We start from the raw sequence: 14,270 nt of genomic DNA, 5'->3' as shown, positions 1-14,270 counted from the left end.
ATCTCGAAATATATTTAAAGTATAAAAAAATATTTTATATATAAGATTCATGATAAAATCCTTTTAATAAAATTAAAAAGAAAATAATTTTTTAAATCTTTGAAACAAAACTATTTTTTCTAAATCTAAATGTAGAATTAATGCAATTCTACATTTTCTAAAGCGACGGCGGATTTTATTGAGGAAAAATGCATGGCAAATTTACGCATGAATGCTCGCCTGACAAAACCACCGATACTTATAGTTACTTTTACTATCAAAAAGGTAGCTATGAGATGTATATTACAATTTACAAGTTGATACGGTAGTATCACATTTAACAGGTATATCCTTTGCCACAAACATTAAAATACACATTTGTCTGTACATTACAGTTCACTTGATCCAGCCTTGTTATACCTTTTTCAGCGTATTATTTTTTATTTTTTTTTTTGCTGCAGTTTTTGCGCGTTTTCTACACAGAAAACTTTTAGCACTACATAACGTGTAATTACATGCTGTCTCTCAAAGTGAATGAACGCATATACGTAGCACCTTTACGAAGTACGAAAAAACTTTTGAAACATGTTTGATATGTCTTTAATGTGTAGCGACGTAATATCTATTTTGTCGTATTAGATCGAACAATGATACTTTTTATGACTTTTTCTTGTTACGAGAAAAAATTGCGTTCAACTAGGAATAGCATTTTGAATATTTAATGCGTGTGCTTCGACAAAACAAGTCGTTGTATTCCCAAGCATGCGTAATGAGTATCGTAAAATGACAAGAAACGGAAAGATCTCCTTCGTCATTTCATATCAGTCTATGATATGGACGTTTCAAGATCCACAGGTTACAAAGGTAATTCAATAATATATACTTTTTGCTTATAATATATACGTATATATATATATATATATATATATATATATATACATATACGTGTTTTATATTGTAATAATTTTTTAAAAATTAGTATAATGTTTTATTATAATCTTACGTGTACCTCTATCACTCCTTGCCAAGATTAGCTTTTGTACAACTCACATATAAATTTAATTATTATCGCCACATTCTCAAGTTAAAAAGATTACTTTGGCAGATTTCGTGTGGGCGGTAGAATTAAACCATTTAGGTTTGGGATTGATCGGCTTGTGGCCTACAATCAATGATGCTGTTAAAAGAAGACTCGAACTTGACATTCGCGTTAGTTTCATTCTTATATTGATGATATTTATTTCCGGCGTTCCGTCTGTATGTGCGCTTATGCGAGTTTGGGGCGACTTGGAATTAATGATAGACAATTTACGGATTACATTACCTTTAATGGTAGTTTCGCTGAAACTTGTTATTATGCGATGGAAACAAACAGGTATGTCTGGAATTATTTGATATAAAATAAATTTTTAATTTACTTGCACAATATGTATGTCGATAATAATTTTTTTTTTTTTTATTTGTTAGCGTACAAATCATTATAATAGGTAGGTATATATATTTAATATCTTTGTATACTGCTGATATATTTTTTTCCAGTCCTTTCATCAGTCGTAAATATGATGGCGGAAGATTGGATAGTGTCAAAGCTAAGCGCAGAGAGAAATATAATGGTGAAATATGCGCGGACTGCTCGATTATTTACAATTTATACATATTTTGTGACGATATTTTCGTCCGCTTTAGCTATCATTCCTCCATGTATTGGTCTACCATTCAGATCTTTAACAAATCTTACAGATCGGAAAAAACCATTACCGCTGCAAACGTATTATTTCTACGACACAGATAAAAGTCCGCAATTCGAGTTGACATTTTTCATTCAAGCCTTAACGATACTTTTGGCTTTATATGTCTATATGTCGGTAGACAGTTTTCTTGGGCTCGTTGTCCTTCACATCTGTGGTCAGTTAGAGAATTTAAGACACCGATTAGTCAATTTGGTCTCATGCAAAGATTTCAACAGAGCACTGAGTAGTAACATTATGACTCACATACGAATTATTAGGTGTGAATTTTGATTGTAACGAGAAAGCTTCACAAACAGAACTATTTTATTCTTGCATAAGGTTTAAAATCTTGTTTTGTGTTTACGGTTTAATTATACAGAATTATGCAGAATATATTATTATACTCAATAGTTTGCTTCTTGTTTCTTAAGAGCTTTAAAATTATATAAAAAATTATTTATTAAATATTACATTTAAATATAAACTTTTTATTAAGTTATAAACTTTTTTCTAACTTGTAATAGAACTTCTTTTTGTAAATTTATATTACACTATACTTGATTAAATTTTATTATGTAAATTATGCATTTCTGAAGCATATCATTTATCAAAACTTTGTCTTTTGCAGTTGATTATAACACACGGGTTTTTTAATTATATATATTTAATTATATATTAATTAATAATTAATATTATTAAATATAATTAATAATATTAACATAATAATTAATGTAATATTGAGTAAAAAAATATCTGTATGTAATTATTATTCTGTTATACACATTTTCAATTATGGTAAATATGCATAAAAGATTGTTTTAAATAATTCCCGCAAGAATAAAGTGCAGGAGAACATTGGTTTAGAAGATATAATAATTAAATTAAAGTTTAACAGTAAGATTTGTATACATTGTAATAATATTTATTATTTTTGACTAAAAAAGTTTACAGTTTGTTTACAACTTTCACGTATGGGCGGGGGGAGAGGGTTCGTTTCCTGCTCCCTTGTCGCTAAAAAAATTTTAATCTAATTCACTTAAACAACCTTTCTCCGAAAAATAAAGTATTATTGGAGATATATAATTTTTAAATGCTGTTTTTTATGAACTGGATTGGATTAAGTTAGAATTTTTTAGAGTGGAAGTGCAAGGAGCTGGAGCCTCTGCTTCGCCCACGTATTCAATAGATAATATTTTTGATAGTAAAAATATTTATTCATTGAAATGAAAAAAACTAGGAAAAATAATAAAAATAATAAGCTACATGTGTATAAACATATTTCATTAATTTTTTTATTAGTCACATGTTGTAAGCTGTTAATGAATTGTCAGAAACCAATTGCTGACATAATATCAATGATCATGTTGTCATTTTTTAAATAATGTAACCAAAACCTTTTTCTATTTAGAAGATGCCAAACATATTAGTACGATGTACATAAACTTTATTGTATTTTAATATTAGTTTATAATACTTAAAAAAAGCTTTATAATTATCAAACTTTAATTTGTTATATTTTTTTAAACTAATGTTATCTTCACTTGATTTTTGCGGGGAATTATTCAACCTCTTCTACAACATATCTAGTGACGATAAAAAAGTAAAATGTAACCTTTCATGCATATTTATCTTAATTGTTATACGTATATATACAATTTAAGTTTAATTTCTTAATTACTTATTTATAAATTATTATCATATGTATCTTTTAAATACGCATGCTTAGGTTTGTCTATAACATTGAGGATATATTCACGTTTATGATGCTTGGATTGATATTATATTTTGCTATTATATTTTGTTTATATGGCTTTCAATCACTTAAGGTAAGTTCCAATAGCGCAAAAATATTTAAAAATATATCTAATTTATTTTAAAAGTAAAAATTAAGATTAAATGAAAAGGCAATATACATTGTATATTATTATTAAATTTATATTGATTTTAAATTGATTTTTATTAATGATCTAGATTTATTATTTAGGTGATTACAGAAGGAAAAATAAGTGACGCAGGACTCCCACAAGTAGGCTACATAGTATCTGTCGTTATAATTCTATTTATTCAAATGTTTCTCTATTGTTGTGTCGGGGAGCTGATAACAGAAAAAGTAAGTTACATATAAATGTGATGATAAATATTAATTTTCATATTCATAGTCTAACACTCGGAGATAACATGACAAGATGATTTTAATCTTGACATATTAAGATTATAATTTTGAGAACCTTCCTAAATGATCTCAGTTGTTTATTGCTTATGATCGGGAAAGAGGTTTTGCGTGAGTTTGCGATTTTTTACACAAGATTCACTTTATATCATATACCCGGTGCTTAATACAAAACGAAATAGTTGTATAGTTTATGACTTTTTGCGCGGTATTAAATATTAGAGTGAAATTTATTATTACATAGTAAATATCTTTAATAACTTTCATTAGACATAAAAGCAGTCTAATCTAAAATAATATGATTTCCATTATTACATATGCTAAGTGTGAAGCAATATATCGTACTGTATGCGATCTTGAGTGGTACAAACTGAAATCGAGTCAAGCGAAAAATCTTATTATATTAATGATGCAAATCCAGAGACCTCTTCGTATGACTGCAGGAAGAATTATTCCGTTAACAATAACTACTTTCTGCAACGTAAGATTATTCAGTATCTCTTTTAATCTTTAATTTGCAGCATTTATAATAATAAGATCAAATTTATAATCATCTTTATTATTTATATAAATCAGGAAAAATGTGACAATGTACGCTTTGTTGATTTTTTAAAAATTGTTAAAACACAAAATAATTTTTTTAAATATAAATGTTTTAATTTTTCTTTTAAATTTTTTTTTCATATATTATATTCGTAGATGAAAAATGTATTGCCTAATTATTATATGACTGTTACAATTGTAATTATTTTGTAAGATAAAAGCATAGTCAAAATAATATTTTGTAAAATATATATTTTTAATAAATATCTGTTTATTTTCAGTTTGTAAAAACATCGGTTGGATATATATCGTTTCTGCTGACGCAAGCTTGAAAAGATCAAAACTCTCTAGTATCTTATTATATGCATAATAATACAAGAATAAGTAAGAAAAAGGATAAACTTATTTTCCCGTAATTGCAAATAAAAATCAATAATTGTTTATTCATTACGGCAGAAATAAAGTTTTTACGTATTTTAACGTACTTGTTGTAAGAAATGTTAATAATACAAACCCAGGAATCTCTTTGTTTTATTGCAGGAAAAATTATGCCTTCTTCGCTGTAAGATATTTCTCGTTTAACACACATTTTGCAACATCTATAATAAAAGAGAATTATTAATTATTACTATTATTTATAATAATACATATACGTTGTATTAATTTTTTAATAAATTCTAAGATATATGTATATACAGACTAATTTTTTCAAATATATTATTATTAATTAATGCATTAATTTTCAACATACATATTATATGTATATAAAATAAAGCTACAAGAGATTACGGAAAATTCGAAAAAATTACTAAAAACAAATGTTTATTAATTTTTATAAATAAATTTAGATCTCCTTCGACAATACATTTGTTTAATTATCTTAAAATAAGAATTTTGCCTTTCCTCCGTTTATTTCAAAGTTACATAGAGATAAATATGAAAAATAAGAGGCCAATGTAAAAAATGGACACATTTAATTACTGCATTAATTTATGGCTAAAAAAAGTTATTTAATTTTAATATGAAAAGAATAGAAGAAAAATTACGTTGACTTACTATTTTTTAGGCTAATTCTTTTAACATGTTGACGATACGATGTCTTGGTTTTTGGTTGACTCGTGAAAACACACGCACAAATTTATTTATATTAATACTCTTTTCTTATAATTATTTAAATATGATTATAAAAAGATGATAAAATATTTAAAGAATTATAAAAATTATTGCGGAAAAGACTTTATTAATCGAAAGGTTTTTCTTTTTACCAATCGGACCATTATTATCACAACTTCGCTGAAGGAAGGAACCGTAGAGCCGATAAGTATAGACGTAATAGCAACAAATATGCGAAAAAATGTGAAGCAGATGCGATTATCTATATCTTTTTTTATTCTAGTTATTTCTTTTTTGCCTCTATTTTTTGCTATACAGAAAATTTTTTTTCACTACATAACATGCAATTACTAGTTACTATCTTTTCAAAGTTAACGCACGTATGACATGATCGTTCAAAAATATAAGAAAATTTTTAATACAAGTTTGATATTAAATAGAGGCACAATATACTTTCTGCCTTGTCAAAAAGTCGTTCGAAACTATTCTTATATCCTAAAGTTTTGTTACAAAACAGGCAACTGTAAGTCACTGGACGTAGCATCTTTAATATTTAATGTCTTCTTCGACGAAATAGCAAAGTTATTGTACTCATCTTACGATCACGTAATAGTTGTCTTATAATAAGATGGGGAAAACACGACAGTCTATATCTTTTCAATATATCCGTGTTAGACTTCGACATGGACATATCGGAATCTTCAGGTTACAAAGGTACTGAATCTACATATGTTATATTTTTTTCACTTATAATGTAATAAAATTAAATTTTCAATATGTTTTAGGTTTAGTATATTATTGTGAAGAGATATAAGTATTTTTATATGGAAAATGGTGTTATTTTTTTTTCTTTTTTTTAGTCATCATTGATCAAATCATCGACATAGAGCATCCGTATTTAAATAGTTTAGCAAATGTGGTAAAAATGAGAGAGAGGGTGTTCGGCCAAATCTCTTTCGCTTCCTAAGATTGTAATTGATTGTGCAGGGGTTGTTATGGTACGCTATTATTACAAAGCACTGATATAATAATGTATTGGATGTGTAAATGACAAGGAAATAGTTTCGAAGAAAACATTTTTCTTTAAGCTTTTGGACTCCGGAAGTTCAGTATTGTAACGTTAAATAGAAAATGACAAAGAGTGGTCGTCTTCGCGTCCTATTTTTGTCACTTTTATGCATTATTTTTTTTATGGATGGTGCAGTCCATGCTCTATGTCGATGCATCAAATATACACTTGTCAAAAAAATTAACAGAATAACAATTTTTTGACGAAAAACTTGTCAAACTTTAGAGTGCTATAACTGTGCGAGAAATTATGCTACTAAAACAAACAAAAAAGCATATTAAAATTTGAAATGTTTACTTTGAGATGCTCTTGGGCCCATAACGATACATTCATTAATTTTAAATTAAAAATTAAAAACTAAATCGTACACAAATTAGACTCTCATTAGTTTTTTTGTAATTATTTAGATATATATTTAAACTTTATTAATTTTTAAAATATACAATTTATGCAGTATGCTTTGTGTACATTTGTATGTCATTATTCTTTATTTCTTTATCCATTTTTATTAATTAGTGAGATGTTTTATCCAGATATTTAATGGTGAGAACATAAATGCTAAGAGTTTCACTAAAATATACTTCGTAATAACTGTTATCATTATTTTCATTATGCAAACGCTTTTGTATTGCTATGGTGGAGAGCTAATAATAAAACAAGTAAGTTACTACTTTTACACATATAAAATATAATATACATTAGTAATCTACCTAAATTTTATTCTATATGTATATTGTGTAATAAGTTTAGTAAAGCATATTTCTACATTAATATAAAGGAATTTTTTTTACATTATATATATGTATATATAATTCTTATTTAATTTTTATTAATATTTATTAAAAAAATGGTCAATATTGAAATAATGTGAATATTTATATATATATTATTTCTTTATTAAGTGTGAAACAATATACCGTGCTATATGCAATTTTGAGTGGTACAAATGGAAGTCAAAACAAACGAGAAATCTTATTCTATTAATGATACGAGTCCAGCAACCTTTGCATATCACTGCTGGAAAAATTGTTCCATTAAAGATGACAACTTTTTGCAGTGTAAAATTATTAATATTATTTAGTTTATCTATTTTTTATTTTACTCTTTCTATCTCTTTTATATTTATATAATAGAAAATTATTATCAATTATGTTTATCATGATAATTGTGTAACATTTATAAAATTTATAAATAAAAATAAATTTATTTTTAGTTATTAAAAAAATCGGGTAGTTATATATCATGTTTATTTGCAATGCTGGATTAAAGGATCTGAAAGGAAGGAACTTGATATTGCACATCTTACTATATTATACATAGTATATATTATATAATGTATTACACATTAATAATATAATAATTTAAGTAGATTAGAATATGCAGAATAAATATATTTTCCTTCAGTTAAAATTACTAATAAAAGTCAATAATTATATTTGTATAATGAAATGGAAGTTTACAATGTTTACCTCGATGTTTGCTACTTTTCATAAAGTGTTATTTTTGTTTGAAGATTACAATCATTATTGTTATAAAAACAGCCCGATAAAAACTGTGTACTTTTATATCTTATTTTCTTCTTTTCTACAAGAAAGCAACAAACTCTTAATTTAAAATTTTCTGCGCATTGCACTTACAATTAATGTATTATCAATAAATGTATTCTTGTAACAATGCAAAAAATACACAAAGCAAACGCGAAATTCTGTACCATTTTTATTGTACTTTCTTCTCTCTTTTTTGCTATCATTTTTTGTTATATAAAAAATTTTTCCATTACATGAGATGAAATTACTGTCTATTCAAAGTTAATGTATATACATAAAGCGTTGAAAAGTTTGAAAAAATTTTGTTCTATTAACATTACAAGGAATCCTTTCGCATTACTATAGGAAAAGTTATCTCGTTATCGATGACCATACTTTTTTATAGAGTAAGAGATTATTACTAAAATCCGTAATTCAATGTATTTTCCTTTATTAAGTTTTTTTAAGAAATATTTAATTAAGACATTTTCTAAATGTTACAATTTTTTCAGTATTAAATTATTACGTCAAAAGCAGCATTATTACAAAGAAGTTTTAATTAAGCTGAGAAAAAGAGTTAGAAAAAAATGCCCAGAACTCTGGCAAAATGGTTACATTATGTATCAAGACAATGCTTCTTCGCACACAGCGCTCTTCGTGAAGCAGTTTTTGATTAATAAACGGATTGCAACACTGGTACATCCTTCATATTCCCCTGATTTAGCACCCTGTGACTTTTTCCTTTTCCCAAAAATAAAACCTGTGCTAAAGAGAACCCGTTTTGTGTTATTGGAAGTTGTTAAGAAGAAAACGTCATAGCTATTAAAACAGTTATCAGAAAATGAACTGCAACACGCCTTCGACCAATGGAAAATAAAAATGGGTCGATGTGTAAGTGCCAATGGGGAATACATCGAAGGAGACAAACATTAAATTTGCCATAAATTGTAAATACATATCCTTTTTTGAGGCAGTCCCTACTTTATAGACAGACCTCGTATATCTATGCTAATAAAATTAAACTAAGAATCATATAATAATGTATTATTATTCAATTATTCAAGACAAAAATAATAAATAAATTAGTTTTACTTAAAAAATAAAGTTTCGTCCTTGCTCTCTACAGCAATTACTGTTCATAATATTATTATTTATAAGAGAGCTATTAACGGTTATTTAAAAAAATAAAGTTTTATATTGGTTACATCTTGATATGTGATATTTTTTATAAAATACATTATTATATAAATGTGTGATATAATAAGATAGCGTTTAGCGCCAGAAATATTTCGATAAAAAGAGATTTGCTGGCTTCTTCTCGGCTTGAAAAAAGCCAGTTTATTGTTAAATCTGTTTTTTTTTTATTTTGTTCGTGCGTTTCATGTATATGTACGTGATTATATTTAAGAAAATGATTACAGACCAGATTATTTTATATTGGGTACAATATCTTACCAAATCTCAATTTTGTGAGATGAATCTGGTTGTTTGGATGTACGATTGGATTTTTATCACCATCGATTTTCGTAACAGAGGTACAACTTTCAACATGCAGAAAACAGCCAGGACGTATTATTTTGTACTTGATAATAATATGTCGAAATATTTTGTAAATTACTACTATAAAATTGCGATTTTGCAGTCTTTTAGGCAAATCTTATCAAGTAATTATCGAAGTAAATGAGAATGACTGAATGAGAAGACTTGTGCGAAACAACCCTAATATTTATATGTATTTTATTGAAGCTAAAGACTATAAGATACTATAGGCCATTTAATTCGACTATCACGTACATGTGTCATATTAATAGTCTTTGCAACGAATATTCAAAGAAATACGCGCAACAACGTGCTACTCCTATTTCTTTTTTGTTAACTGTAATTTCTTTATGTCTTCTCGCATCTTCACTATATAAAAAATCCATTAAAAATGCATTTACCTGTCAACGTTTTTTATTCCGTACGCGTGCATAACAAAGTATGAAAAGACTTTTTAAAATATGACGACTAATGTGACAGACAATATTCCTCATATTTTTCCATTTTAGTAGACATTGACTGTTAGGCTTCTTACTACTTATTATTATGGTTAAAAAGTTTTATTACGAAACTGATGACTGTATAAATTGCCTGAGAGGGAAAGAATAGTTTCAATATTTAATGCACCTCTCCCCCCCCCCTCCCTCGATAAGAAGTATCAGGTTGTTATAGACGCATCACGAGCATGCGTGAGAATATTTTACCACAGGTTGATGAGAATTTGAGTAGAGTTGCACACATCAGTCTTTGCCATGGACGCTTCCAAATATTATTCTGATTACAAAGGTATCAAGTTTTTATCACGTGTTTTTCGAGCTCATCTTGGAAGATTTATGTTGCGAGAATTCTTGATGTTATTATATTTAAAACAATAATTATTGCATAATACTATCAATTTGTGTGTACATGTAATGTATTAGATTTTTCCATTACTTTCTATATTTTTAGACGCATAAAATGAATCTTTCTTTTATGTTAAACCACTTGAATCAAGTTGATCAAAGTTTTCAGATCATAATTTTTTCTTTTATCATATTAAATGAATAAATTTATAAAATTATTGAAAAAGTCTGAGACTTTCGGATTTTTAAATCTCCGAGTTCTTCCTTAGATTTTTTATGTGTTTTCATATATCGTTTTTGCTTTTTAATATTGAAATTTTGTTAGATTTTATGTGGGTCGTGGAATTAAATCGATTCGGTCTGCAACTGGTCGGTTTATGGCCTAAAACGAACGAAGTAGCTAAGGATAACTACGCGTCTGATCTTCGTGTAGGCATCATTTTCATTATAATAACATTCCTCTCCGGCATTCCTCTTGTATGCTCCGTTATACGAGTTTGGAACGATATGATGCTCGTGATAGAGAACTTACAGATTACGTTACCTTTGATGTTGGTATCGTTAAAACTTGTTATCATTAGATGGAAACGAAAAGGTATGTGGTTAAAATTGTTTTAAACATAAAGCGTTTAATTTCAAAGTTTTGTTTTTCGTCTCAAATGCATATCTAATTATATTAAAAATTAGAAATTATTATGTACGTAAATTAAAAAAAAAAGATTATGATTAAATAGATTTTTGAACACATAAGTTATATTATTTCTAATATTAAATTATATTGATATATTATTGTTTATATATAACAGCTCATTAAAAGTAATTTTATTTTCTAAACTTGACAAAATATATTTTTCTTCAATATGCATCATATATGGGTGAAATTGTGATAACTTATACTGTGATTTATGAAACTTATTGCATTGATTGTGGTTGATAATTTTCTTTCATACTTAGAAGTTGATAAATAATTTAAAAAATCCATTTTATAATAATATTAAAAATATATTTAAAAATGTTATCTCAAATTATATTTAAAATATGAAATTTTTTTTTTAAATTGATACGATTTAGACTATCTTCTCCTAAATCGAAACACGTGCTAACAGTTCCTTTTTCATATTTCGCAAATTATTATTTATTTATATTATTATTAATTGATAAATAAATAAAAAATGTGAATAAAATTCAACGTCGTTTTTCACCTCGAATGCATATCTAATTATATTAAAAATTAAAAATTATTGTGTAAATTAAAAAAAATTACGATTAAATAGGTTTTTAAACACATAAGTTATATTATTAAAAAAAAGAAAATTTTTTTCAAAGAATCTGATTAAAGATATAGATTATGTTCAGCTATTATTATAAAAACATTAATTGGTTATATATCTAGCCTAATAGAATAAAATTAAAAATCACCTAACAATGTATTATATTATTATTCATTGTCAATTATTCAAGACAAAACAGACAAGCTCGTGGAGGTTCTATTTTATATACCTTATTATATTTCCAAGCTCTCTTATCTATCGTGAAAATGATGGCAGAAGACTGGATGGCACCGAAAATAGACGCGGAGAGGGACGTGATGGTGAAACGTGCTCGAACCGCCCGGCTGATCGTGATCCTGGGATACGTTCTGATGATATTCGCGTTCACCATGATCGTCGTTCTTCCTTGCTTCGGTCTGCCATTCAGACGTCTGACGAATCTCACGGATCGGGGCAGACCATTGCCGTTGCAGACGTATTACTTTTACGATACGGATAAGAGTCCGCAGTTCGAGTTGACGCTTCTCGTTCAGGCTGTAACAATCTTCTTGGCGGCTGTAACTTACACGTCGGTGGACGCTTTCCTCGGGCTCGCGATTCTCCACATCTGCGGCCAGCTGGAGAACTTCAGACGTCGATTAGCCAGTTTGCCCTGGAGCAAAGATTTCGATGGCGCTTTACGCAACAGCGTGATCGCTCATATACGGCTCATCAGGTTTCCGCAGGTTTTAATTAAAATAGTATGACGTTTTGTGAAAAATGTTTAAGAAAAAAAGTTGAATCTTGCGCAAACATTTATAATTTATATAATTTTTATTCTCAAATATTCAGTCTTTTGTTGGATGCATGCGTGATTTTGATGTTACAAATACTTGAGAAACCGGCTACATTACTGTATAAGATACTTGGCACATTTTTTTACAGCTCTTTTCTGTGAAGTTCTTTACATTTGAATATATCTCCTTTAAATATACCTTGGTTTGTGTACTCTTGCAGATTTGCTAATGAAATCGAGAATACATTTACCTTAATGATGTTGGGTCTAGTATTCTACTTTGGTATTGTATTTTGTCTATATGGATTTCTGTTGCTCAATGTAAGATGATATGCTTTATGCAAATATTAATGTATAAACATTCTTTTTTTACAATACTTACATAAAATAGCGTGATACATCTCGTCTGTGATTATAATATTTGTATTTATATCCCAATCAATTTATATTAATTTGTTTTTTAATAAATAGTAAAACACATGTTTTATCAGGTCGTCATCAACGCAGAGACCGATGTTTCTCTTTCAGGAGTAGGCTACGTGATAGTTGGTGTCGTTACTTTATTAGCGCATACTTTCCTCTACTGCGGCGCCGGCGAAATTATAATAGAGCAAGTAAGTAATACATCCTATTCAAAATGTACTGAGCAATTTTAATATCAATTTAACGTCACGTACTATCACAATTAATCGATGATATTTAATTAATTCAGTAACATGTATTTTTAATTCGATAAACAAATTTGTACTTCATAATCTCACGTTCTTGATGTTACTTGTAAACTTAATTGTCAAAAGAAAGCACATATATTTAAAGAATTATTAATTAACTTATATATTTATATTTCAAATACACACATGTTTCCATGAACATTATTTTCGAGCCTAATTGATTTTTTGATCTATTTCTACTAAAGAAAGATAGACTAAAATTTCATATTATGTTTATGTAACAATTATGATTAATGTTTGTGGAAGCAGCCGACAGATTAGGATAGATATCCACGCGTTATTATGTATGTATATAAATGTTAAGTGCGAAGCGATATACTGTGCCCTGTACGAACTTGTTTGGTATAAACTGGAGTCAAGAAAAGCAAGAAGCCTAATTTTATTAATGATACGTGCCAGTGAACCTTTTCACATCACTGCAGGAAAGATCATTCCTCTGACAATGACCACGTTTTGCAGCGTAAGATTATTTTAATAATTCACATTAAAATATCTTCTTGCACATTCGACGCGATTTTGTTCATCTCGACAGGTTTATATTGTATTTTAGCTGTTACAATCATCGGCTGGCTACATATCGTTTTTACTGGCAAAGCGAGATTGAGGCCAAAAAATTACCAGTATATCATCATTAATTTATTTATAGAGGAAATTAGAGAAAATAATGTTGTTCAATAATTATAAATAAAAAATAATTTGTGTATTAATTACAATAAAAGTAAAATTTTGTTACTTATTTTACTATTTGTTTTTTATCGTTGCTTTTATTATTAATTTCATATTCTTGTCGAATATTTCGACATATATAGTATATAAGAATCTACTTTCTTAAATTTATCACATATCTACTTTTTTATCATTTTATACAAATAAATTTTTAAAGAAAATAAACTAAACATATTTCATTTATTGTGTTAATGGGTTAATAAAATACGTTAGATTTTAAAATGTGACATAAATCAATTAATTGTGTGAGTTCAAA

At 27.3% G+C, this 14,270-nt stretch overlaps 2 protein-coding genes across 2 annotated transcripts; both read left to right on the top strand.

The window, feature by feature from the left end:
- Positions 1-741: 741 nt before the first annotated feature.
- Positions 742-5,006, top strand: LOC140667878 (odorant receptor Or2-like). Its single transcript, XM_072896190.1, has 8 exons — positions 742-843; positions 1,085-1,354; positions 1,519-1,987; positions 3,436-3,535; positions 3,694-3,819; positions 4,205-4,360; positions 4,704-4,806; positions 4,963-5,006. Exons 1-7 carry the CDS (start codon positions 813-815, stop codon positions 4,752-4,754), a joined length of 1,203 nt encoding a protein of 400 aa, XP_072752291.1. The 5' UTR covers positions 742-812; the 3' UTR covers positions 4,755-4,806; positions 4,963-5,006.
- Positions 5,007-10,395: 5,389 nt separating this feature from the next.
- On the top strand, positions 10,396-13,933 carry LOC140667810 (odorant receptor 10-like). The gene is made up of 7 exons (XM_072896074.1): positions 10,396-10,455; positions 10,837-11,106; positions 12,029-12,497; positions 12,779-12,878; positions 13,049-13,171; positions 13,593-13,748; positions 13,839-13,933. The coding sequence occupies exons 1-7, from the start codon at positions 10,422-10,424 to the stop codon at positions 13,890-13,892; spliced, it is 1,206 nt and encodes a 401-aa protein (XP_072752175.1). The 5' UTR covers positions 10,396-10,421; the 3' UTR covers positions 13,893-13,933.
- Positions 13,934-14,270: the final 337 nt, after the last annotated feature.

This window comes from Anoplolepis gracilipes, chromosome 7 (genome assembly GCF_047496725.1).
Source record: "Anoplolepis gracilipes chromosome 7, ASM4749672v1, whole genome shotgun sequence".
Classification (NCBI taxonomy): Eukaryota; Metazoa; Arthropoda; class Insecta; order Hymenoptera; family Formicidae; genus Anoplolepis; species Anoplolepis gracilipes.
The sequence above is the reverse complement of the archived record's forward strand: the minus strand, read 5'-3'. Positions and strand labels throughout refer to the sequence as shown.